Below are 24,641 nucleotides of genomic sequence, written 5' to 3' on the forward strand. Positions count from 1 at the left end.
CCATTTTATTGTCTTTTCAACGGGAAAACCACAAATGATCCATCCAGCAAAACAGAGGTCGGTAATCGCACAGCTTTATAAAGAATGTCATTGATATCATATGCATGTAATTCATTGGAGATGTCTGATACTAAATATTCGCCGATGTGAGATGATGGAAAAGGGTACATGGAATAGCTCTGCTGAGTAACATACAAATGACCAAGTGCAACGATGGTATCACCGACAATCACGAAATTTTTAACTTCAATCACGCTCATATCTGATAAAAAAACGCAACTATCAGCTAGGCTCCGGGATTTAATACTTCCAATACCTTTAATGTTAGCAGTTTTAAACTGGCGTCCAACTAAATTTTGAAAAAGGGGGCCTTCATTGTGGGGTTCAGCGCATTGAAATTTTGGCAAGATAACGCGCTCAGCAGGACGAGATGAAAGCTTGCATTTTTCTTCTTCCACTTGTCGCTTTACAAATTGTTGGAGAGGCTTATCACTTTTGATCAGATATTTTTTCATCTTGCCATAGCAATTTTCAAATCGATAGGCGCTAAAATTTTCAAGAACGCCGAATTTTAATACGTCAGAGGAAATATGAAACAAAGAATGAACATTATATGATACAAAAGATGGATCGTAAAGGACGGCGGATTGCTTTATGAAAAGGGAGAGAAGAGAATTTGCACATGCGTTTTTTTCAATGCAAAATTCCTCACAAGACAATATTTTTACCGCGTAATGCAGTAAAAGAAAGTGATTGAACAATGAACGGGGCAGATAGTTGTGAAATAAGACGACCCCTACATAGTGGAGAATAACCCTGTGTTCTGAAGATTTCCATCTTGGAAGTTCTTTAACGCTACGAGGTTGACGGGCGAATTCTAATCGAGATACAAATGGCCGAACAATTTCAAGATATCTATCAATCTGTTCAACAACCACAGGTGTCAAAGTTACACCTCGAATTCTTTTGCGTGAATCAAGACCGCACAAGATCGTTAACATTTTTTTTTGTACACCGAGATCTACAAGATGCATGGGATCTAAAGGAAGAGCTCGGATCATGTCTACATAGTCTAAATTTTCCATTACCGATCGGCAGTGATGGTGATCTACGCAAGATTTATTCCTGAAAGAATCATCGGTTCTTAATTCTCCGTGAATAACGCCTGATCCTACACATCTAGCGCATCCATAACGGTCTGATGAGTGGCTTTTAACGCAAGCTATCATTGCTCGTGCGGGAGCATCACACACGAAGGCTGCAATTTTCAATTTGTAGCAGTTGCCACGATAACTAAATCCTGTTGTGTACAGATGCTGCGCTTCCTCTATTAATTCTTGTAAAAAATCGTTTGAAAATTGGGGTTTAGATCTGCCATGGTAAACACCAATAAAAAAAGGCTCCGAGTCCTTTACAAAAGGTAAATAGCCCACGATTACCCAAAACGTGCTCCCTGAACTTTTCGTTAAAGGAACGCCGTCAATACCAATAAAAATTCCAACAGGGTCATCAAGAATTAAGATTCCCAGGGAAGTCAAGGTAGACAACAACCTTTTTCGATTCCGAAATGGTAGTATATACCAGGATTGACGGATCTAGTTACTACTTTTAGTCGCGGAGTACCCATCAACGTTTTCGCAGACTTGGGCAATTCTGGGTGGTGTTTTCTAAGAATACCTAGCAACTCTCCGACTTGGAGATGTGGGACATGGAATTTGGTTTTCCAGCCTCTTAAATCGGCTGCAAGGGGATGTTGGTCATCACATACGGGAACACCATCAACAGTCTCAGGACATCTATCGTCGTCAACACTGGCAGTTTCACTACTGTCTTCCAAGGAAGAAACACTGGATGAATCTTCAGGATCCTCTTCACTTGATATGCAAATGTCAGACTCAACAGCATCAACAGTCGAATCAATTTCAGCTATCTACATGAAAAAAACAGGTCTCTTTTAAATAATGTAACACTCGTACTTTATTACAGTCTAAGATTATTTTAATATATATAAGTTTACTATAAGTTTGTGTATAAGTTTAGTCGACGAACCCTCGTACAATAAATAATCTAATAACTATATTTACTTCAACGCTTTCTGCTGATTGCAACTCCACAGCCACAGATTCTACAGCCTCGTCGTCGCCATCTGATGATTCAAGGTTGGAATCGTACAGCTGATTTAAATATTCAACATAATCACGCCTGCGTCTTCTTTCTTGTCTGGACGTCATAATCAACAATTTAAACTGATAGCTCGGATCGGGGCGAGTGGACTGTACTAGACGGACACTCTGATTTGATTGACCGAAAATATATTTTCGTAAATATCACGACTATCACTAATCCTGAGAAACAATATGTAGAGTTAAACAACAATGAGCAACACAAAATTAAAACACATCAATACCTGTGATGCAACAGGCTTAGGTGCGTAATCACACAATGTGCCACCAAGTGTGGCCGAGCAAATCAAACAATCCTGCCACATGCAAGTGTCAATGAAAATAATCAAGAAAGGCTGGATATCTAGGTGAGAGAGCAATAGAGAATGAGCAAAATGACACAATCAAACAAATTATAAGCTTCACTCACCAACACCAACGCTTTACATCAACATGCACAACAGATGAAGCCAACAGTCTTAGGCAATCATCCCACAACTATATAGTTGAACAAAATACATATATCAGCACAGGAATGCATAATACAAAATGTACAAGAATAATTACCAAGGGATTTCCTCATTAAAACACAAATCAATCATAAAAGTAGGAACTCAGATTCCTGTCAATTATCACAACGAAACGACGGATTGACAGGAGAGGTGAAAAGAATGAGCTAAACAGCAACTCAGACAATCAGCGCCATCTGGCACATATAAAAAAGGTAAAATCTATTGGGTCCTGGATTCCTGGTGTTGACTCCTCTGACTCCTCCAAGAAATCAGCACGAAATAAGGAATTACCATTCCGCGTAATTTGCCACTGACGCATAGTACATATCATGTTTAATTTAATTCTACATAAAGAAAAATTGGAAGGAGTTTGTTCCATTGTGTAATCCATTAATTTTTAATGTCCATTTTAAAGGAAGTATTTTTTTTGCTACCTAACTGATAATTGAGCGCGTTTTCACTGATATGTGTTGCAACGCTGTATTTTTTTAAAAGTTAGGGTAACCAAATTTTTCAGTAGTAAATTTTCTTTGTGAAGCTTGGTAATCTTTTTCTCCTCGTGCAAAAGGATAGGTAGCCATAAGTTAATACTAGCACACTAGTACCGTAAAGACCCTTTTTATCAAAAATGGTCTTTTTTGTTGTAAAAATTGTGGAAGATGACGAAATAGTTGTAGTGCCAGTGCATTGGTTCATGTTTAGCGAAAATAAATGTGCTTTGCCGATTAAAGACGCTGCACAACGTGCCGAGAGGGAGGAAGTCTTCAACCTGAGATGGCCACGCTATGACGCCAAAGTAATTTCTTCGCATGGTACGTTATAGTGTCTATTATTTGTTATTTTCTTCACCAGTTACTCATTATTAATAATCATTATAATCTCGCTCTATAAATGTAGATTCCTACAAAGATGCGGTTAGCCGCTCAGAATCAATACTAAATGGTAGCGCTGATACGGAGGTCTCCGATTCCGTCAAAACATTTCAGGCACAGGAAAAGTAAAAAACTAGACCGAGAAGAGCTACTGTTAAGAAGGCAATCGTGGAAGATCCGTTATACACCGGAAGCGACGAGGATCGGCTCAATCATATTTCTGCCAAGGATGGTGTTGAGGATTTAGCTGCACTGTGGAGTACCCCATCGCCTTCAACTTCAAAGCGTGCTGTTCAGCCAGTGTCGTTCAGTAAGCCTAAGCTACATATTATATCTTATATATCTTACACATCATGCTAAATATTTTGCCTGCTATCTTATTAATTTTGTATTATTTGATTATCCAGCAAATCCTGTCTCCTCAACGAAAAATCGTGTGGATCCTGCCGAAGTGAATAGGGGCAATTCACCGCAGTCTGATGATGAGTCAATAATAAGGAGCAATGCAGTTCTGCCGGAGCCCCGGACAGAAGAGGTTTCGCTGGATGCAAGCAGCAGCGGAAAGAGAAAAGAAAGAGGAGAAAAAAATGACAGTACCGACATTGAGGAAGACAGCTTCGAAGAAAAAGAAGACTCCTGCATTGAACCAAGCTCAAAAACCCGGAAAATTATCGACGACAATACTTTTAAAACGAAAGTGCTGACAAAATTGTCCAGTAAGTGCTCTAATCGTTTTCTAATTGTCGACTAATTACGAATTCTTTTGATTAACATTCTCGCTTTTGTACCGTTAGATTTATTTGCTTTAACAAAAGGTATGGGCCGAGATATCCAAGACATTAAATCTGATAACCGGGATATGCGAAGTCAATTAAAAAAGAACTTTCAAGCTAAAGTAGATGTTTCAGACAAGTCACACCCTGTCTTCACACTCAGCCAAAAATACTCCTTTCCACTGAAGAATTTGGAGGATTTCAAAAAGTTTGATGATTCGCTTGTGGATAGTGTTGTTAGTACAGATCAGGTGGGTCTAAAATATATTATTTCCTTTTTTTCATATACGTTTTCTAAATTCAAACTTTTTTTAGATCCGCGTTATCCGATCATTGGGAGGCAATGATCTAGGTGCAGTTTTAAGAACGGCGTGGCGTTACTTCATGACTGACGAACTACTAAGTCAGTTAACATGGAAAGGGCAGCATAAATCGACTAGCAAAAAACCGAAGGACATGCCAGGATTGGAAAGCTACCGACTCCCTTCGGTTATTTACAGTAAATATTTATTTATGATGTATTTCATGATCCATTAATCATACTTTCCCGTAACTTATGTTATTTACTATTTTTCAGATGCTATTAAAGAAGAAGGAGGACTTTATTCCAACGTATCTTTGACAGAGCTCAACAAACTCAGCGCGGAATTTGTAACGAAGGCTGGTACCCGCTTGGCGGCTAAGAAGAAAAAAGTTGTTGATTAAGATTTCTTAATTGTTGTAACCGCTCTGACAAAAATAATACATGATATGTATCATCAATCACATGTGTGCAATTGTTTATATTCTTTTTAGTTGAAGTTATAATTTATATCTGTATAGACACCAAACATAAAGCCATCTTTTAGATAACTACAGTACCCACACAAAGTTTGGAAACACGACGAGTTTTTCCGCGCTTTTAACACGGCGGCTTACGGGCCGAAGTGTCTGCCTTTTTTACGCGATAACTCACGTTTGAGTTATCGCAAAGCAAATCCAAAAAAATCCTCTTGTTGAGGAAAGAATTTCCTTTCACCATGAATTTTTTGAAATTTTTGTGAATAGAAGTTTAGCCCCAAAGTCATAGGTATAAAGTTTGGAAACATCGGCGCGCTCGCCATATGTTTCCATGCTAAAGTGTATGTTACTGAAAAAATTATTAAAAATTCCAATATAGGAATTTTTACTTGAAACTTTTACAAACGGTAGACGACATAGTCGTCTACATTTTGACAAAGTTTAAATTTTTTTGATGAAAGGCTGATTTTTGCAAATTTTTTTAAAAAACAATGCCGATCAATCTTTCGTGGCGAGGGGACGCAATCCTAGCCCGGGGGAAGAATGGAAGGGAAAAGCAAAAGGGGAAAAAAGAGGGAACAGAAGTTCCGACGACGGAAACTAGTGGCGCTGGCGAGAAATATTTCGCGAACGGTATTGCAGACGATTCTCATGCTTCATTCTCTAAATTTGGTTCTTGCTTGTGACGATCTCTCTTCTTTTTAAAAAAATTCCTTTTCAAATTGAAAATCACTACTGATTGTAGAATCAAAGCCAAATGTTTCCAGTAGTTCTAAAATCGAGTGACAAAAGTGATCGCGTGCTCTTCGCCAAAGAAAACCTAAACGTTAGGAGCGAGGTTTGGCTCGAAGCCATTGCTTGTGACGAATTGAATTTATGGTATGTTATATCTTCTCTATGGTGTAATTTTTATTAGTTTCTTGGTTGAAACTCTAATTCACTCATTATTTTTTTCCTGATACACAGTTACAATGAAAATGGTACACCTAAGTGGAGTGTTCACTTTGGGGGACGGACACCAGTCAACTCAATTACCTTAAAGACATGGAGTAAATGTACTTTTTTGAATTATTAGAGAAATCTCATTACCCAAATTTTTATCGTCATAGGCTGCCTAAGCAAAAGTGGATGCATAATTGAAGAAATTAAAGGAAAATTTGACTCAGCAGCTTACGAGCAGTTACTTGACAAACATGTCAGTAAGATAGCTTGTGATATTCAGCCCCGATTTTTCCTGCAGGATAACTTTCCAGTTCATTTAGCTCCTCGTATAGATCATTGGTTTACAAAAAACAAATCATTCATTCTTCTTCGCTTACCAAAGAATTCCCCTGATCTCATGCCACTTTGCCTGTTGCATGAAGTGTTAGTGTCTGAACTAAACAAGCAAGAAGTTGTCTTTTCAGTTAACTTTTCGATTGATTTGAACCGATGTTTACAATCAATATGTCAATCCCACGTTGAAAGTTTACTTCTTGAAATGCCAACCACCCTCAAGTATATCATTGAACACAATGGAGAGTTGAGAAAAATGTGAAGTTTTGAAATAAAAAGGCAACTTTAATTTCAGTGACACAATATTATTCCTTTTATTGATTGATTTGTTTAATTTACAAGACTTAAAAACGTGTGTGGCCGCCTTTAGCTGCGATAACGGCAAGGCATCGATCTCTCATAGAGAAAACATATTTTTTAAGGGTTTTACGTGATATGCTATGCCAGCAATTTTGTAGTTGTTCAAAAAAGTTTTTTGAAGTTAGTCTACATATCCTTCGTACAGATGTGTCAAGATGATCCTAAAAATAGAACTGGGTAAATGAAATTCACTTTTGTTTCAATAGTATACCCAAATTTGCTCGATTGGGTTTAAATCGGGACTTTGTGGTGGCCAGATCATATTTTAATGGTGCCTACGGGATACAGAGAACAGTAAACGATATTTAGTTATTCAAATACCACTAAAAATACAATAAAAAACTACCGTCATTTTCTTTGTTGGTCAGATAACGCATGACTCTCTTTTCTTTATCTTTGGGATCATTATCTTGTTGAAGAATGAAACCTTTTCCCAGCAAACGTACGCCATCCGGAAGAACATTGTATTGTAGAATGGTTTTATATGCTGATGAATCCATTTTTCCAACAATTAGCTTCAGTCGAGTCACCCCGCGTACGCAAATACCACCCCAAACAATCACACTACCACCACCGTGCTTCACGGTTGGTTTTAAACAGTAATTTTTGAAACGTTCATTTGCAAACCTCCGAACATAAATTCTTCTTTTATTCCCGAAGAATTCAAATTTACTTTCATCGGTAAATAGCACTCTACTCCATTGCTTTTCCGACCAATCGACGTGCGCTTTAGCGAAAGCCAATCTTTTTTTTATGTTCGCCGACCTTAGCAGAGGTTTTTTTGCAGCAACTCTCCCATTTAATGCATTTTTTGCAAGTGAATTGCGAAGTACAGTTTCGCAGACTTGTTCTTTTATTTTTCTGCCACAATTATACTCCTCGTGAAGAACAGGAAGTGTTTTAAAACGGTTTCGTTTCGCCATAAGCAACACGTATCGCTGGTCTTTTGCGGTCATTCCTCTAGGCCGGCCTGATCTTGGGCGATCTTCCAATGAACTGGTTTCACGATAGCGGTCTAAAGTCTTTTTTACGCAACTAACACTACAACCAACACTGTCACTTATTGCACGCATTGACATGGCCATATTTGCTCTCAATACAATTATTTTAGTCCTATCTTCAATACTTAATTCTTTTCTGTTTCCCATTTATGAACTGGAAAAAAACGTTTGCTACCCAAATGCACAATTGAAAGATGTCTGAAGTCTCCGAGAAGGAAAACTGAAGTGGCATTTCTTTTAATAACTATTACAAAATAGATCTAAAAAAATTTTCCAAATCAGTTTTGGGCTGAAAAATATTTAAATTTGATTTGGTCACTCTTCCCCCCAAAAAACAAAGCCACAGAAATGAATCGCCAGCGCCACTAGTTTCCGTCGTCGGAACTTCTGTTCCCTCTTTTTCCCCTTTTGCTTTTCCCTTCCATTCTTCCCCCGGGCTAGGATTGCGTCCCCTCGCCACGAAAGATTGATCGGCATTGTTTTTTAAAAAAATTTGCAAAAATCAGCCTTTCATCAAAAAAATTTAAACTTTGTCAAAATGTAGACGACTATGTCGTCTACCGTTTGTAAAAGTTTCAAGTAAAAATTCCTATATTGGAATTTTTAATAATTTTTTCAGTAACATACACTTTAGCATGGAAACATATGGCGAGCGCGCCGATGTTTCCAAACTTTATACCTATGACTTTGGGGCTAAACTTCTATTCACAAAAATTTCAAAAAATTCATGGTGAAAGGAAATTCTTTCCTCAACAAGAGGATTTTTTTGGATTTGCTTTGCGATAACTCAAACGTGAGTTATCGCGTAAAAAAGGCAGACACTTCGGCCCGTAAGCCGCCGTGTTAAAAGCGCGGAAAAACTCGTCGTGTTTCCAAACTTTGTGTGGGTACTGTATATGTTATATCAGAGCCATCTTTTAAATAACTTTATGTTATATAAACTACATAACCTAAGATATATAATTTATGTAACTAAGATAACTTCCCACACGGCACCAAGATATCTTTTTTTTGTGAAAAAGATGTAAAGTCTTCAAAAAGATATCAATTTATATCTTTAAGATGTAAACCGCTTGGCTAAAAAAATGGCAATGATAACTATGCCATACATAAGATGTCAATAAGACATCTTTAGCACTATAACTTTTTAGCGTGGCAACTTTGGCTTTAAAAAAGTAGTCTTATATATAGCAATGTTGGGAGTACCTATTGTCAACTTTTTTAAGCCAATGTAAATATATATAAAAGTGGTTTTTCATGTGATATCTTTTTTATATAATTTGAATTTATATAAATAGATGTTCTTTACTGGAAGTACATTTAGTCAACATTTTTTAGCTAAGAAATATATGTATAAAAGTTGTTTTTCATGTGATATCTTTATTAAATAATTTGAATTCATATAAATAAGTGTTCTTTGCTGGAAGCACATTTAGTCAACATTTTTTAGCTAAGAATTAGATGTAAAAACGACATGACGGCCATACTTTTTTTACGTTGTCTTTTGGAAAATAGCAGTCACCAGCTGTCACCACATATCTTACATAACTATGGGATAATTTGCATCCGCCATTGTTTGGACTGCTTAATTGGGGAATTAAAGGCTCAATCACGAGGGTACTATATTTCATAAATTTAAAATTGAATTAAAAAATTTGGGTAATTAGCATTTCCTTTTCCCATTTTATTGTCTTTTCAACGGGAAAACCACAAATGATCCATCCAGCAAAACAGAGGTCGGTAATCGCACAGCTTTATAAAGAATGTCATTGATATCATATGCATGTAATTCATTGGAGATGTCTGATACTAAATATTCGCCGATGTGAGATGATGGAAAAGGGTACATGGAATAGCTCTGCTGAGTAACATACAAATGACCAAGTGCAACGATGGTATCACCGACAATCACGAAATTTTTAACTTCAATCACGCTCATATCTGATAAAAAAACGCAACTATCAGCTAGGCTCCGGGATTTAATACTTCCAATACCTTTAATGTTAGCAGTTTTAAACTGGCGTCCAACTAAATTTTGAAAAAGGGGGCCTTCATTGTGGGGTTCAGCGCATTGAAATTTTGGCAAGATAACGCGCTCAGCAGGACGAGATGAAAGCTTGCATTTTTCTTCTTCTACTTGTCGCTTTACAAATTGTTGGAGAGGCTTATCACTTTTGATCAGATATATTTTTCATCTTGCCATAGCAATTTTCAAATCGATAGGCGCTAAAATTTTCAAGAACGCCGAATTTTAATACGTCAGAGGAAATATGAAACAAAGAATGAACATTATATGATACAAAAGATGGATCGTAAAGGACGGCGGATTGCTTTATGAAAAGGGAGAGAAGAGAATTTGCACATGCGTTTTTTTCAATGCAAAATTCCTCACAAGACAATATTTTTACCGCGTAATGCAGTAAAAGAAAGTGATTGAACAATGAACGGGGCAGATAGTTGTGAAATAAGACGACCCCTACATAGTGGAGAATAACCCTGTGTTCTGAAGATTTCCATCTTGGAAGTTCTTTAACGCTACGAGGTTGACGGGCGAATTCTAATCGAGATACAAATGGCCGAACAATTTCAAGATATCTATCAATCTGTTCAACAACCACAGGTGTCAAAGTTACACCTCGAATTGTTTTGCGTGAATCAAGACCGCACAAGATCGTTAACATTTTTTTTTGTACACCGAGATCTACAAGATGCATGGGATCTAAAGGAAGAGCTCGGATCATGTCTACATAGTCTAAATTTTCCATTACCGATCGGCAGTGATGGTGATCTACGCAAGATTTATTCCTGAAAGAATCATCGGTTCTTAATTCTCCGAGAATAACGCCTGATCCTACACATCTAGCGCATCCATAACGGTCTGATGAGTTGCTTTTAACGCAAGCTATCATTGCTCGTGCGGGAGCATCACAAACGAAGGCTGCAATTTTCAATTTGTAGCAGTTGCCACGATAACTAAATCCTGTTGTGTACAGATGCTGCGCTTCCTCTATTAATTCTTGTAAAAAATCGTTTGAAAATTGGGGTTTAGATCTGCCATGGTAAACACCAATAAAAAAAGGCTCCGAGTCCTTTACAAAAGGTAAATAGCCCACGATTACCCAAAACGTGCTCCCTGAACTTTTCGTTAAAGGAACGCCGTCAATACCAATAAAAATTCCAACAGGGTCATCAAGAATTAAGATTCCCAGGGAAGTCAAGGTAGACAACAACCTTTTTTCGATTCCGAAATGGTAGTATATACCAGGATTGACGGATCTAGTTACTACTTTTAGTCGCGGAGTACCCATCAACGTTTTCGCAGACTTGGGCAATTCTGGGTGGTGTTTTCTAAGAATACCTAGCAACTCTCCGACTTGGAGATGTGGGACATGGAATTTGGTTTTCCAGCCTCTTAAATCGGCTGCAAGGGGATGTTGGTCATCACATACGGGAACACCATCAACAGTCTCAGGACATCTATCGTCGTCAACACTGGCAGTTTCACTACTGTCTTCCAAGGAAGAAACACTGGATGAATCTTCAGGATCCTCTTCACTTGATATGCAAATGTCAGACTCAACAGCATCAACAGTCGAATCAATTTCAGCTATCTACATGAAAAAAACAGGTCTCTTTTAAATAATGTAACACTCGTACTTTATTACAGTCTAAGATTATTTTAATATATGTAAGTTTACTATAAGTTTGTGTATAAGTTTAGTCGACGAACCCTCGTACAATAAATAATCTAATAACTATATTTACTTCAACGCTTTCTGCTGATTGCAACTCCACAGCCACAGATTCTACAGCCTCGTCGTCGCCATCTGATGATTCAAGGTTGGAATCGTACAGCTGATTTAAATATTCAACATAATCACGCCTGCGTCTTCTTTCTTGTCTGGACGTCATAATCAACAATTTAAACTGATAGCTCGGATCGGGGCGAGTGGACTGTACTAGACGGACACTCTGATTTGATTGACCGAAAATATATTTTCGTAAATATCACGACTATCACTAATCCTGAGAAACAATATGTAGAGTTAAACAACAATGAGCAACACAAAATTAAAACACATCAATACCTGTGATGCAACAGGCTTAGGTGCGTAATCACACAATGTGCCACCAAGTGTGGCCGAGCAAATCAAACAATCCTGCCACATGCAAGTGTCAATGAAAATAATCAAGAAAGGCTGGATATCTAGGTGAGAGAGCAATAGAGAATGAGCAAAATGACACAATCAAACAAATTATAAGCTTCACTCACCAACACCAACGCTTTACATCAACATGCACAACAGATGAAGCCAACAGTCTTAGGCAATCATCCCACAACTATATAGTTGAACAAAATACATATATCAGCACAGGAATGCATAATACAAAATGTACAAGAATAATTACCAAGGGATTTCCTCATTAAAACACAAATCAATCATAAAAGTAGGAACTCAGATTCCTGTCAATTATCACAACGAAACGACGGATTGACAGGAGAGGTGAAAAGAATGAGCTAAACAGCAACTCAGACAATCAGCGCCATCTGGCACATATAAAAAAGGTAAAATCTATTGGGTCCTGGATTCCTGGTGTTGACTCCTCTGACTCCTCCAAGAAATCAGCACGAAATAAGGAATTACCATTCCGCGTAATTTGCCACTGACGCATAGTACATATCATGTTTAATTTAATTCTACATAAAGAAAAATTGGAAGGAGTTTGTTCCATTGTGTAATCCATTAATTTTTAATGTCCATTTTAAAGGAAGTATTTTTTTTGCTACCTAACTGATAATTGAGCGCGTTTTCACTGATATGTGTTGCAACGCTGTATTTTTTTAAAAGTTAGGGTAACCAAATTTTTCAGTAGTAAATTTTCTTTGTGAAGCTTGGTAATCTTTTTCTCCTCGTGCAAAAGGATAGGTAGCCATAAGTTAATACTAGCACACTAGTACCGTAAAGACCCTTTTTTATCAAAAATGGTCTTTTTTGTTGTAAAAATTGTGGAAGATGACGAAATAGTTGTAGTGCCAGTGCATTGGTTCATGTTTAGCGAAAATAAATGTGCTTTGCCGATTAAAGACGCTGCACAACGTGCCGAGAGGGAGGAAGTCTTCAACCTGAGATGGCCACGCTATGACGCCAAAGTAATTTCTTCGCATGGTACGTTATAGTGTCTATTATTTGTTATTTTCTTCACCAGTTACTCATTATTAATAATCATTATAATCTCGCTCTATAAATGTAGATTCCTACAAAGATGCGGTTAGCCGCTCAGAATCAATACTAAATGGTAGCGCTGATACGGAGGTCTCCGATTCCGTCAAAACATTTCAGGCACAGGAAAAGTAAAAAACTAGACCGAGAAGAGCTACTGTTAAGAAGGCAATCGTGGAAGATCCGTTATACACCGGAAGCGACGAGGATCGGCTCAATCATATTTCTGCCAAGGATGGTGTTGAGGATTTAGCTGCACTGTGGAGTACCCCATCGCCTTCAACTTCAAAGCGTGCTGTTCAGCCAGTGTCGTTCAGTAAGCCTAAGCTACATATTATATCTTATATATCTTACACATCATGCTAAATATTTTGCCTGCTATCTTATTAATTTTGTATTATTTGATTATCCAGCAAATCCTGTCTCCTCAACGAAAAATCGTGTCGTGTCGGATCCTGCCGAAGTGAATAGGGGCAATTCACCGCAGTCTGATGATGAGTCAATAATAAGGAGCAATGCAGTTCTGCCGGAGCCCCGGACAGAAGAGGTTTCGCTGGATGCAAGCAGCAGCGGAAAGAGAAAAGAAAGAGGAGAAAAAAATGACAGTACCGACATTGAGGAAGACAGCTTCGAAGAAAAAGAAGACTCCTGCATTGAACCAAGCTCAAAAACCCGGAAAATTATCGACGACAATACTTTTAAAACGAAAGTGCTGACAAAATTGTCCAGTAAGTGCTCTAATCGTTTTCTAATTGTCGACTAATTACGAATTCTTTTGATTAACATTCTCGCTTTTGTACCGTTAGATTTATTTGCTTTAACAAAAGGTATGGGCCGAGATATCCAAGACATTAAATCTGATAACCGGGATATGCGAAGTCAATTAAAAAAGAACTTTCAAGCTAAAGTAGATGTTTCAGACAAGTCACACCCTGTCTTCACACTCAGCCAAAAATACTCCTTTCCACTGAAGAATTTGGAGGATTTCAAAAAGTTTGATGATTCGCTTGTGGATAGTGTTGTTAGTACAGATCAGGTGGGTCTAAAATATATTATTTCCTTTTTTTCATATACGTTTTCTAAATTCAAACTTTTTTTAGATCCGCGTTATCCGATCATTGGGAGGCAATGATCTAGGTGCAGTTTTAAGAACGGCGTGGCGTTACTTCATGACTGACGAACTACTAAGTCAGTTAACATGGAAAGGGCAGCATAAATCGACTAGCAAAAAACCGAAGGACATGCCAGGATTGGAAAGCTACCGACTCCCTTCGGTTATTTACAGTAAATATTTATTTATGATGTATTTCATGATCCATTAATCATACTTTCCCGTAACTTATGTTATTTACTATTTTTCAGATGCTATTAAAGAAGAAGGAGGACTTTATTCCAACGTATCTTTGACAGAGCTCAACAAACTCAGCGCGGAATTTGTAACGAAGGCTGGTACCCGCTTGGCGGCTAAGAAGAAAAAAGTTGTTGATTAAGATTTCTTAATTGTTGTAACCGCTCTGACAAAAATAATACATGATATGTATCATCAATCACATGTGTGCAATTGTTTATATTCTTTTTAGTTGAAGTTATAATTTATATCTGTATAGACACCAAACATAAAGCCTTATCATCTAAAAGATAACATATAGTTATCTTTTAGATAACTATATGTTATATCAGAGCCATCTTTTAAATAACTTTATGTTATATAAACTACATAACCTAAGATATATAATTTATGTAACTAAGATAACTTAAAGATAACATTTTGCTAAAATTTTTACATTAAAGCTATCATTTTTAATACTTAAATATGTATATCGGTCAAAAATTAGCTGGAAAAAGATGTACTTTTTTACATCTTTTTTATGTAGTTTGTCCGGACATTTTGGAGCACAATAGACTGACTTTAAGATATAAGCAAGTCATCTAAAATATAAACTTTCTTTTTACAACTTTACATCTTTTTCACAAAAAAAAGATATCTTGGTGCCGTGTGGGATGAAGATATAAATGAAATTGCTGATGATTGGTTCAGCCTTCAATCAGGTGTTGCGAAAAGGAATGAAATAATTGACATCTTACATGACAATGTTGTGCTGAACCCTGATATTAAGCACGAGTGACTCTTTGACATTGTTTGTATTTTTTCTTAAACAGAGACATGTTCATGTTTCTGCAGCACGATAATACATTGGTGTCACTAACTCACTACACAGTTTTTTTCTCGAAGGATATGTTAATACTGCTTGTTGACTAGCAGTCGACGGAAAAACCTCGAAAAAATCAGGAATCGGTTGGTCTTCAGAAATTTCCGCACATGCTATACTTTCTCGTTTGGAATTTCCAAAGGAAGCCTGCAATTAGGAAAAGCCCTCTGATCTCCGGCGTCGCAATCAGAGGCTCTACACATATGCCATCGGCATCGACAAAAATGTGCACAGGCAGTTGTGTAATTTATTTTGGGTAAGGAATATTACACAGCCTAAATCCAACATTTCCAACTATCGTTTAAAAAAAACACATCACCCTGGGGGTTGCAAAAATGTCCCGACCTGTTACTTGCCTTAAAGCGTAATACCTTAAGGCATTAAAAAAAAATTCTAGACTTACCCAACCCTGCCCTATGTGTCCATCACCCCGTCTACCCTCCCTCTTAAAGGAAAACAAACAAAAAACCCTTTACCCCGCCAATAGGTGGCTTTAAAAAATTAAATCAGTGTTCGGATTTTTGTGCAGGATACTGTACACCTTTTTATTACCTTACTATTCAGCATGTTAAAGTTTTAATCCATCAATAATAAAGAATATTTTTATTTTAATAGGAATGAAGGAAATCTATAAAGATACAACGAGGGAATCTATAGATGATGGTATTACATAATTTCTTTATTGGTCCACAGTCTTCCATAAAGATTTACAAATTTTGCCTACAGATTTTTTATATATTACTTAATTCTGTTTCCCTATCACAGGTTTACTGAAATCAGTTGTTATTCACACGTATGGTCGGAAAAGACATTCAACAAGTCATTCAAACTTTATTCCAACTAGGTATATCTTTGTAATAGAACTCATTATTTTCCTTTTGTATTTTTATAAAGACATTTTTTAATATAGACTACCACCAGAATGTGATGTGTCATTGAATTCTATTGATTACAATCCAAGTTATATAGATGATGGTATTACATAATTATATTTCTTTATTGGTTCACAAATTTTTCCATAAAGATTTACAAATTTTACCTACAGATTTTATATATAATTACTTAATTCTGTTTCCCTATCACAGGTTTACTGAATTCAGTTCAAATTCGCACGTATGGCTGGAATAGACATTCAACAAGCCATTCAAAATTTATTCCAACTAGATATAACTTTGTACTAGAACTCATTATTTTCATTTTTTATTTTTAACGACATTTTATTATATAGACTACCGCCAGAATGTGATGTGTCAATGAATTCAATTGATTACGATCCAAATTTATCTAAACAAAAGGGGAAAACCAACGAAGTTAAAAGAAAACTACATCACGGTGTTACCGGTAAATTATATGTTTTCACGTGTAGATGTATCCCATTGAATCTAACTAGACGACATACAAATTATTGTTTACGTGTCAATAATATTGCCATGAATCTGACTAGACTACATACAACTTATTGTTTACGTGTCAATAACATTGCCAAATGATTTTGTATTTTATGGTTTAAAAAGATGGCCCCCAAATGAAAAAAAATTACTCGTGCAATCTTTGCATTCATCTATAATAGATAAATACTTTTTCAGCAATCAAGAACTTCTCGATCTTGACAAAATTGGTTTAGCAGACGTTCTTTCTGCTTCAACATTAAGACTGATTACAGAAAATCTCCACCAATCTCATCATGAAACGATGGTTGTTTGCACAGTGTGTGATCAAATTTGCCGGGAAAGCAAAACGACGCTATTCACTGTAAACGATCTTCCTCCAAAGTTTTTCACAGTTTTCCTGAAACCTGCTGGTAAAACCAACGATGCTGCAATTTTACATCCCCAGCTTTGCAGTCAGTTTAGTGTGGCTCAACATTTTCGCCAGGATGGGGTGCATTTCCGGAATTTTTTATTATCACCAAGAGGTCTAGAACTACACCGAGACGATTGCACACAACCAAGTGATTTGTGCTGTGTTCCCAAACTACACATCTGTAAATCTGGATGTCTCAAATCCATTCGCGCAGGGACTACGCCTAAGTTCGCTATTGCTCAAGGAAACTGGATAGGGCAACTGCCGCCATGCTTACGGAACATGACATACGGCACTTTAAGTTTGCTGAGACCAATCCAATCGTTTGGGAGAATGGTGTCGTATTCGTCTTCGAGTGGAATGGGTGGTACACGGCTCACCGGTTACCTCTATTCAACAAAACTGAACACAACACTCGTGAGGTCGAAAATTCCTCTGCATCCGAAAGACGACCCCGTTAAATGTCTAGTTGTAAGCCCATTTGCTTCGGACAAGTCGGCTGCAGCTAAAGCAAAAATGGCCAACACAAAACAAGACTATATAATTGAACCGGACAAGATCGAGAAGACGTTGGGATTTTGGTGACACGTCGGAAACAAACCGATGGCCGGTATTGAATGCGACAACGAAATTTTAGTCAATTTACCACGCGGAGAAGTTTCAGCCGAAATGTATGTTATAGACGAAGAACCTTTGCCAAAAAAGGCGAAAAAAAGTAATGCTGAAGAACCAACTCCTGTCTCCCTTGATCAATTTAATACCGTTTCTGACGAATTTTGCGACGGATCGTCTTTACTTCGATCACGAGAAGAGGATGAAAACGTTGTTCCGCTTTCTTCCACCATCACTGTCGGTGCCACTCAAACTACCGATGTAAATATTCATGAAATGGCTTCCAACTTACTGCAGTCTAATTCAGGTGCTTCCCTATCTTTGCGTACTGCTGTTGCATCTGACGGAACCGTTCAAGCAAGTGCTGACGAAGCGAACACGTTTGTCGTCCGTCCGTCTACAGTGTTCGCTTCTGAGTCAGATGAAGATTATTTAGAAAAACATTACCCGGACCTTTTCCCGTTCGGCCGTGGTGGTTTCGGAGAAAAACGAAAATACCGCATATCCCGCAAAGCCTATTTGTCGTACCTGTTAAATCTAAGCACTTGCCAATTCCAGCATGTCGACTTTTTGTTGCCGCTATACGACATGACAACTCGTCAAGAAGTGGCCAGCAAAGCGTTCATCCGATCAAAACTGCCATCGCGAGAAAATTCGTTGGAGGGTGCAGTTTCTAAAGGTGAACTATTCGGGAGAATTTCAACCCGTGCCTTGAAAAAAGTGGGAGAATTTCAAAAAGCTTGTGCTGAAGCAGCGGCTAGGGGAGTTCGTTTGCTGCTAGCTCCTTCCGACGTCGACGGCGTCAGTTTGGAATTTTTCAACAGCATCAACATTTCTAACCAGCCGATGCAGCACTCGCAAGCTGCAGCTATGCGAAACCGCCAAGACGTTTACGCTGCCCACAATATACTTGGACCAGCTCAAATTTGGTTCACAGTAAGTCCTGACGACACGAAAACACTCAAAATTGTCTATTACGCCCTCGGACCGGAAAAATCGCTGGCTCATGAAAGAATAACTCTATCAGAAGAATTCCGTTTCAACCTTCTAGCCGATTGCACCGTAGCGGCTGCACATAATTTCGAAAACATTCTCCACGACATTGTCGAGCACATCGTTGGTTGGTGTAAAAAAACGGGACAACCCAAAAAATTGGGTGGACTTTTCGGAATCTGCAAAGCCTATTTGAGGGTGAACGAGGAGCAATCACGATTGACTCTTCACGTGCATTTTCTTATTTGGATGTACGGCCACGTTAATCTTAAAGAACAGCTGCAAGAAGCTATCAACAAGGATTTCTTCAACGCTGAACGAATTGAGCTTATTCCCGAAGAAAACTGTGAGGCTACTGTACGTCCATCATCAATTGCTGAATTGCTGACTACTGAAAATGAATCAGAAGAATCCCATTTGAAAAGTATTCTCGAAAAACTCGAAAGAAACCTTGATAGCTACTCTGTGGGTGAACTTCAACTGCCCGCTCCGGAAATGCAAATGCTCACAGCATGTAATAATCCTGATTGTATCGGTCAAAGGGAGCTCATTGATCAAGAAATGTTGACAAAAATGCGATCGCGTCCTACCAAAGATGAAGGTGAGCTGGAAGCTCTACAGTGTTCCGTTTGCAACATCAAATCGACGTGCAGTGATCGCATTCAAATGGCCTTTGAACACGGTTACATGCGTTGCAATAAAAAATCCAAACCAAACAAACAACAAATTTTGGACCTAATGTGGGTAGGTTTACGACCTAAACCACAGATTGAAGACACGCATCAACTAGATTGTTGGATTTTGGATGTTGCCGTCATTCATGATTTAGTCAACATTCATGACTGGCGCCACCGCGCTAGTTGTTTAAAAATTCGGCAAGAGCAATGTCGTTACCACTGTCCCCACGGTGAATCGACGACTCATGCCACAACCGAATACAACGAAAAAATACCAGACAAGGCCAACGAATCATCACCAAAGGAGATAATCAAAATTAATCTTCAAATACAAAGACGAGCAATATTCATGTTTCTGACCGATTGCAACTTGGCCGTCCTCGCCGTTCTCAAATGCAACAATTGCACCCGATACGTCCTCAATCAACTCATAAGTATGTATTACGGTTGTTACACAACCAAACATACAAAAGAAAATGAGAAGGCTCTAGTGGAACTCTTTCGTGCGCTCAACGCGTACGAAGACAAATTGAACGCCGCAAAAGCAAGATCCAATCCAGAAGAAATGAATGGCAGTAACAGTTCCGCGACGACGGAACGATCCGATTGGTCTATAGGTTACAGCCGATTACTTGTCGCTACAAGAGCGTCAACTAACGGTGAAACGATCGGAGCCCCTTTGGCAGCTTTTCTAGCCAGAGGAAATCATCTTTTTCAAATGTCTCATGAAACTGCCCCACTGCTTCTGCAGCAGGCATTAGCATTTCTCAACGGAAGTCATTTGAACGCTTCAATCAACAAGAACGGAATAATTATGGCCGCAGTTTTCGATTACGTTTATCGAACTACCGATGGTCCGTCTTTCTCACTCATGAACATGTGGGTATTCGTGGCGACTCAATAACAATGCCTTTTTAGTAAATCAACTAAGCAGAGAAAAGATGACGATAATATGTCAGACGAAGACGGCAACATCGTTTTCAACCCTCTCACCCTCTCTATGCAACTCATGGGCATCGCGAACGATATCGTCATCGATGGCCGAAATATTCAGCCAAATGATTGCCTGATATTCTTGATTTAGATAACGAAAAAGACAGCATGATTGAAACACGTGACGCAAAGCGAGAATTATACGCTCAGGGCGTGTTAATCATGTTCGTCTCGTATCGCACTCTTTCCGATTTACAAAAAGAAGGGAACAGTTGGTGGGCGTCTTACTTAAAAAGAAAAGAAGAAATCGAACGCAACTCAACTACCATGGCAATACTACACAACATCCAGAATTTTTATGAAAGCTTCTGTCGATCCGGAAACGACGCTGAAAATGAAGCACACTTTCACCGTCCCAGTGAAAATGTCGCCGGAAAACCGGACGATCTCGACAACGACGCCATCGACCTCCTCGACGTGCAAGAGCAACTTAACCAAGCCGCTACTAGCACCAACCAATTCCAAGACACTCTGCGAGATCCTTCCGTTGCTAAACTCGTCAGTTTGTCTCAAAACCCCCTTCAACTCGCTCCAACTGTGACACGTCAATCAGTAAATCCATTGAATGCAGCAAAAGCTGTCGGTGATCTCCGTCAATCAACCATCAGAAAGAAATTTCAACTGCCCAACAGAGCTAAAATTTGGGACATCGTTAACAACGACGAAAATAACGACATAATTCTAGACCAACCAAAAGGAACTCGAATTGATTTACTGCAAAGTCTGGACCGCGCACTTCAAGTCGCCAAACACACTCGGACCCTAAACGACGTCAAAGAACCCGAGATTTCCGATGCTAATTTCCCAACGTTGACGGAACACTAAGCACTGGACCCTCAACAGCAAGCACCATAAAGCGTTTATCCTAGCCGGCGCAGCGCTACTGCAACACGTAGCCAACGCCATAAATTCAAGAGAGCAAACAGCCATCACGAAAAGAATTTCCAGTGACATCAAAATGAAACTGAAAAAAAATCTTACCCAAAGACGGACAGCTCATCATGTATCTCGGAGGTTCGGGTGGCACTGGGAAATCGCGTGTCAACGCTTTCGTCGACTTTTCACGCCGATGGCATTCAACCACTTCCGTCGTCGTCACCGCCTCTTCCGGTGTAGCTGCTGTCCTCATCGGTGGCTGCACCATTCACGGCGCACTTGGCATCCAGCCTCTGATGACACCTAAACCACCGTCACCCGAAATGATAACCGCATGGTCAGAAGTGGGGGTGATGCTTATCGACGAATTTAGTATGGTCAAGGCGGATCTGTACGATCTCCTGGACTCCCGGTTACGACTCTTAAAGGCTAATAATCAATTACCATTCGGTGGTCTCCATATGATTTATTTTGGCGACTTCTACCAATTGCCTCCAGTAGGCAGTTCCATCTACAAACCAGCGGCAAGATACCAAAACGAGCGCAACGATCACGCCATGGCGGTGATGTGGGGCCGAGAAAAGTGGCTCACTCTAACTTCAGACACTATCGAACTCGAAGAGAATCACCGTCAAAAAGATCAGCGTTGGGCTGCTTCACAGGAACGATGGCGAATCAACCAGCCAACGCAACAAGACATCGATGATGTCAACAGTCGTTACGTTCAATCTCATCCATTAGCAGTTCAGCTCCAACCGCCACCGGAAACAATCGCCGCCGTTCCTGAAAACATCACACGAGAAAATGGGATACGCTATTGCGAATCTCACATGCTGTCCAATCTCCCGCGAATCTTTCCGACTGATTTGGACTGGCGCGGTCGTGAAATTCTTCTCATCCAAGCCAAAGTGACACGAGCAGAAGGCCATCAAATTGTGCAACCGCCACAAATCGCCTACGCTCAATGAATAGCCGCCAAAGAGATGAAGACCGTATCCGATTTATATTGCGCCATAGGCGCATCTTATATGATGGGGACCAACGTCGACGTCACACGAGGCATTGCCAACGAAACTGTAGCCAAATTGTACGACATCATCCTCGCGCCCGACGCACAAATCCGCATCGCCAATGTTGAAAACGGCAATCAATGCCACGCCGTCTACGCTACCGAGGTCACCTCCACGATTTTCAAACACTCCTCCCCTTTACAACGAGAAGTGACTTCCTTCGCAACTCTTCCGGTCAGTTGCTTCCCAATCACATCCATCTCTCAAAGCGTAAAATGTAAATTAGGAGCAAACGGGTCTTCTTTAAAGGTCAAAGTTACTCAATTCCCGTGTGTCTCAGCACTTGTGTTAACTGGACATAAAATCCAAGGCAGAACGTTAGACGCCGTCATTCTAGGAGCTCTATCAAGAATCCACAAAACCGGCCGCAGTGGATGGATTTACGTTATCCTGTCTCGCGTTAGAACACTTAACGGTCTCTTTCTACTAATTCTCTTAGAAGCAGACCTGAAAAAATATAAACCCCGAACAGACGTCATGACAGAAATGAATCGCCTTCGCCTCATAGAAATAGCAACCCTCGCTCGCCTAGAATCTGATTAATATTTCTTTTATTGTCTGTTTTCAATTCACAAACTATTTCGATATTATATCTACACTAAGAAAACTCATAACAAGACAATAAAACAATAAAACACAAATGATTCCTTTAAAAATGCATTTAAATCAACTATATCATTTGATAATCCACACTGGTAAATCACACAATCAGCCCGTAATTACAATTGTCACACTGCTGAGCACCGTAAAACACACACTCTCAGCAGATCACACATAAACACACCACACATCCGAATGAAATGTCAAAACAATAAGAAAACACCAAACGCCACCCTGTAAAATCCAGAACAAAATTTTGTCGGCACACAAACTACAACGCACACACAATCACGAAACCACAAATCAGTCTACACTTAATCACAAAAACTGATTCCCATTAAGAAAAACCAAACAAAATAACGACAAATCAACGACAGTTTTTGTGACCTCGCATTTCTTAGAACCCATAAAGGATTCAGAAACGACCACTTGTAACCAAAGTCCAAACAGCCAACTCAAAGCTATACAAAGAAAAACTCAATTCAAATCTGCCTCAGTCCCAATTCCAACACGGTAAGAAGATGGCTTCCAAAAGTACAGAAACCACCACTAAATGGCCAGCTTAGAAGAAACAAAAAAAACCATCACCACTAAAAAAAGCTTTTAAAAAAGAAAACGAAGAAGCCAAAAGTCTTTTCGGCCCGAAAACCATTTCTGAACTGAATACTTCGTGTCAAAAGTAAATAATCCCTTTCCATCCCAACAGCTCATCATCTCATACTAACCATCACTTCTTTTTTTTTATCTTGTCCCAGTTGGACGCTAACTGCTCGCCTCGTTCGTTCTTTTGCCAAACCCGTACCGATGAAAACCGAAAAAGTCAACACACTCAATCTCGTGTTCGTCGACGAGACTGGCGCAATTCGCGTCGAGGCCTGGCGAGATAATTCAGCAAAATGGGTCGACAACCTTAAGGTAATAACAAAACACATGTTAAAGAAATAAGCAAAAAAAAATAATCACGTTTTTCTTTTAAAAAGGTCGACACTATCTTCAAATTAACGACGTGTGCTGTGAAAAAAGTTGAAGACCGTTCCAAACAATACACTCGTTTATCGCATCCCTTTAAAATCTACATCAACGAAAAATCGCATATTGACATCGTCAAAATGGACCAAAAGGCGAAAGACGCATTTGCCAATCTACGTTTCCAATTCCAGGAATTGGAATCTCTCTCATCAGCCTCAACAGGAACTGTAACTGGTAAGAACATTTTCACTCCAATTCTCCCTAAAACCAAATAATTATACTTTCCTTGGTGTCTACGGATTGATATGCGATATATCTCTCGACTCGGAACAGCAATCCATAGTGATCCGACCACACAATTACGACATCAAGGTAACTTTCATCAAATTTTCAAATTACACTTCCATTTTCAAACACTTAATTATTACCAGATCCTCGTCAACGACATCCATTGGATGTTGAATGATGCTACCATCAAAGATGAACTAAAAAAAAACCAAACTGTAGTTGCCATCCGTGAAGTACAGATCTTGGAAATACTGCCCAAGATCATCAAGACCAAGCTGTATGAAGATTCAAGTTTGATGGTGAGCAACATAGCTGATTAAAAAAAACATTTTTAAATCACTAACATCACTGGTTTTCACCACCTAGATCAATCCGAGAAACAAGGGAATACTCCCAGCACTCATGGATGACTGGCTTGACAACACCCTAAACAGTGACACAGATGAAGACTCGAAAGATGAAGAGGACCAACCTGAAACAAAACCATCATGTTCAAGCAATGTCCAAAATTAATCCAAGCTCGTCAAAACCTGCAAAGAAAAATTATTGCTCTTCTTACCTTCAAGAAAATAATTCATAAATTTATCGATGAC

At 38.9% G+C, this 24,641-nt stretch overlaps 1 protein-coding gene and 3 pseudogenes across 1 annotated transcript; 2 read left to right on the forward strand and 2 right to left on the reverse strand.

The window, feature by feature from the left end:
* Positions 1 to 1,401: 1,401 nt before the first annotated feature.
* Positions 1,402 to 2,920, reverse strand: LOC123470298. Its single transcript, XM_045170448.1, has 5 exons — positions 2,730 to 2,920; positions 2,593 to 2,660; positions 2,408 to 2,526; positions 2,085 to 2,345; positions 1,402 to 1,930 (listed from the first exon to the last, which is right to left on the reverse strand). Exons 4-5 carry the CDS (start codon positions 2,229 to 2,231, stop codon positions 1,535 to 1,537), a joined length of 543 nt encoding a protein of 180 aa, XP_045026383.1. The 5' UTR covers positions 2,232 to 2,345; positions 2,408 to 2,526; positions 2,593 to 2,660; positions 2,730 to 2,920; the 3' UTR covers positions 1,402 to 1,534.
* Positions 2,921 to 3,047: 127 nt separating this feature from the next.
* Positions 3,048 to 5,068, forward strand: LOC123470294 (annotated as a pseudogene).
* Positions 5,069 to 10,776: 5,708 nt separating this feature from the next.
* LOC123470297 lies at positions 10,777 to 12,337 on the reverse strand (annotated as a pseudogene).
* A 126-nt stretch (positions 12,338 to 12,463) lies between these two features.
* On the forward strand, positions 12,464 to 14,491 carry LOC123470293 (annotated as a pseudogene).
* Positions 14,492 to 24,641: the final 10,150 nt, after the last annotated feature.

The sequence above is a fragment of the Daphnia magna genome, linkage group LG1 (genome assembly GCF_020631705.1).
Source record: "Daphnia magna isolate NIES linkage group LG1, ASM2063170v1.1, whole genome shotgun sequence".
NCBI classification, from domain to species: domain Eukaryota; kingdom Metazoa; phylum Arthropoda; class Branchiopoda; order Diplostraca; family Daphniidae; genus Daphnia; species Daphnia magna.

Excerpts from the sequence above, each read along its gene's own strand:
- LOC123470298 (XM_045170448.1), bottom strand. The coding sequence starts at position 2,231 with ATGACGTCCAGACAAGAAAGAAGACGCAGGCGTGATTATGTTGAATAT. Across the intron at positions 1,931-2,084 it reads AATCAGCAGAAAGCGTTGAA|ATAGCTGAAATTGATTCGAC; the intron begins GTAAATATAGTT and ends TTTTTCATGTAG.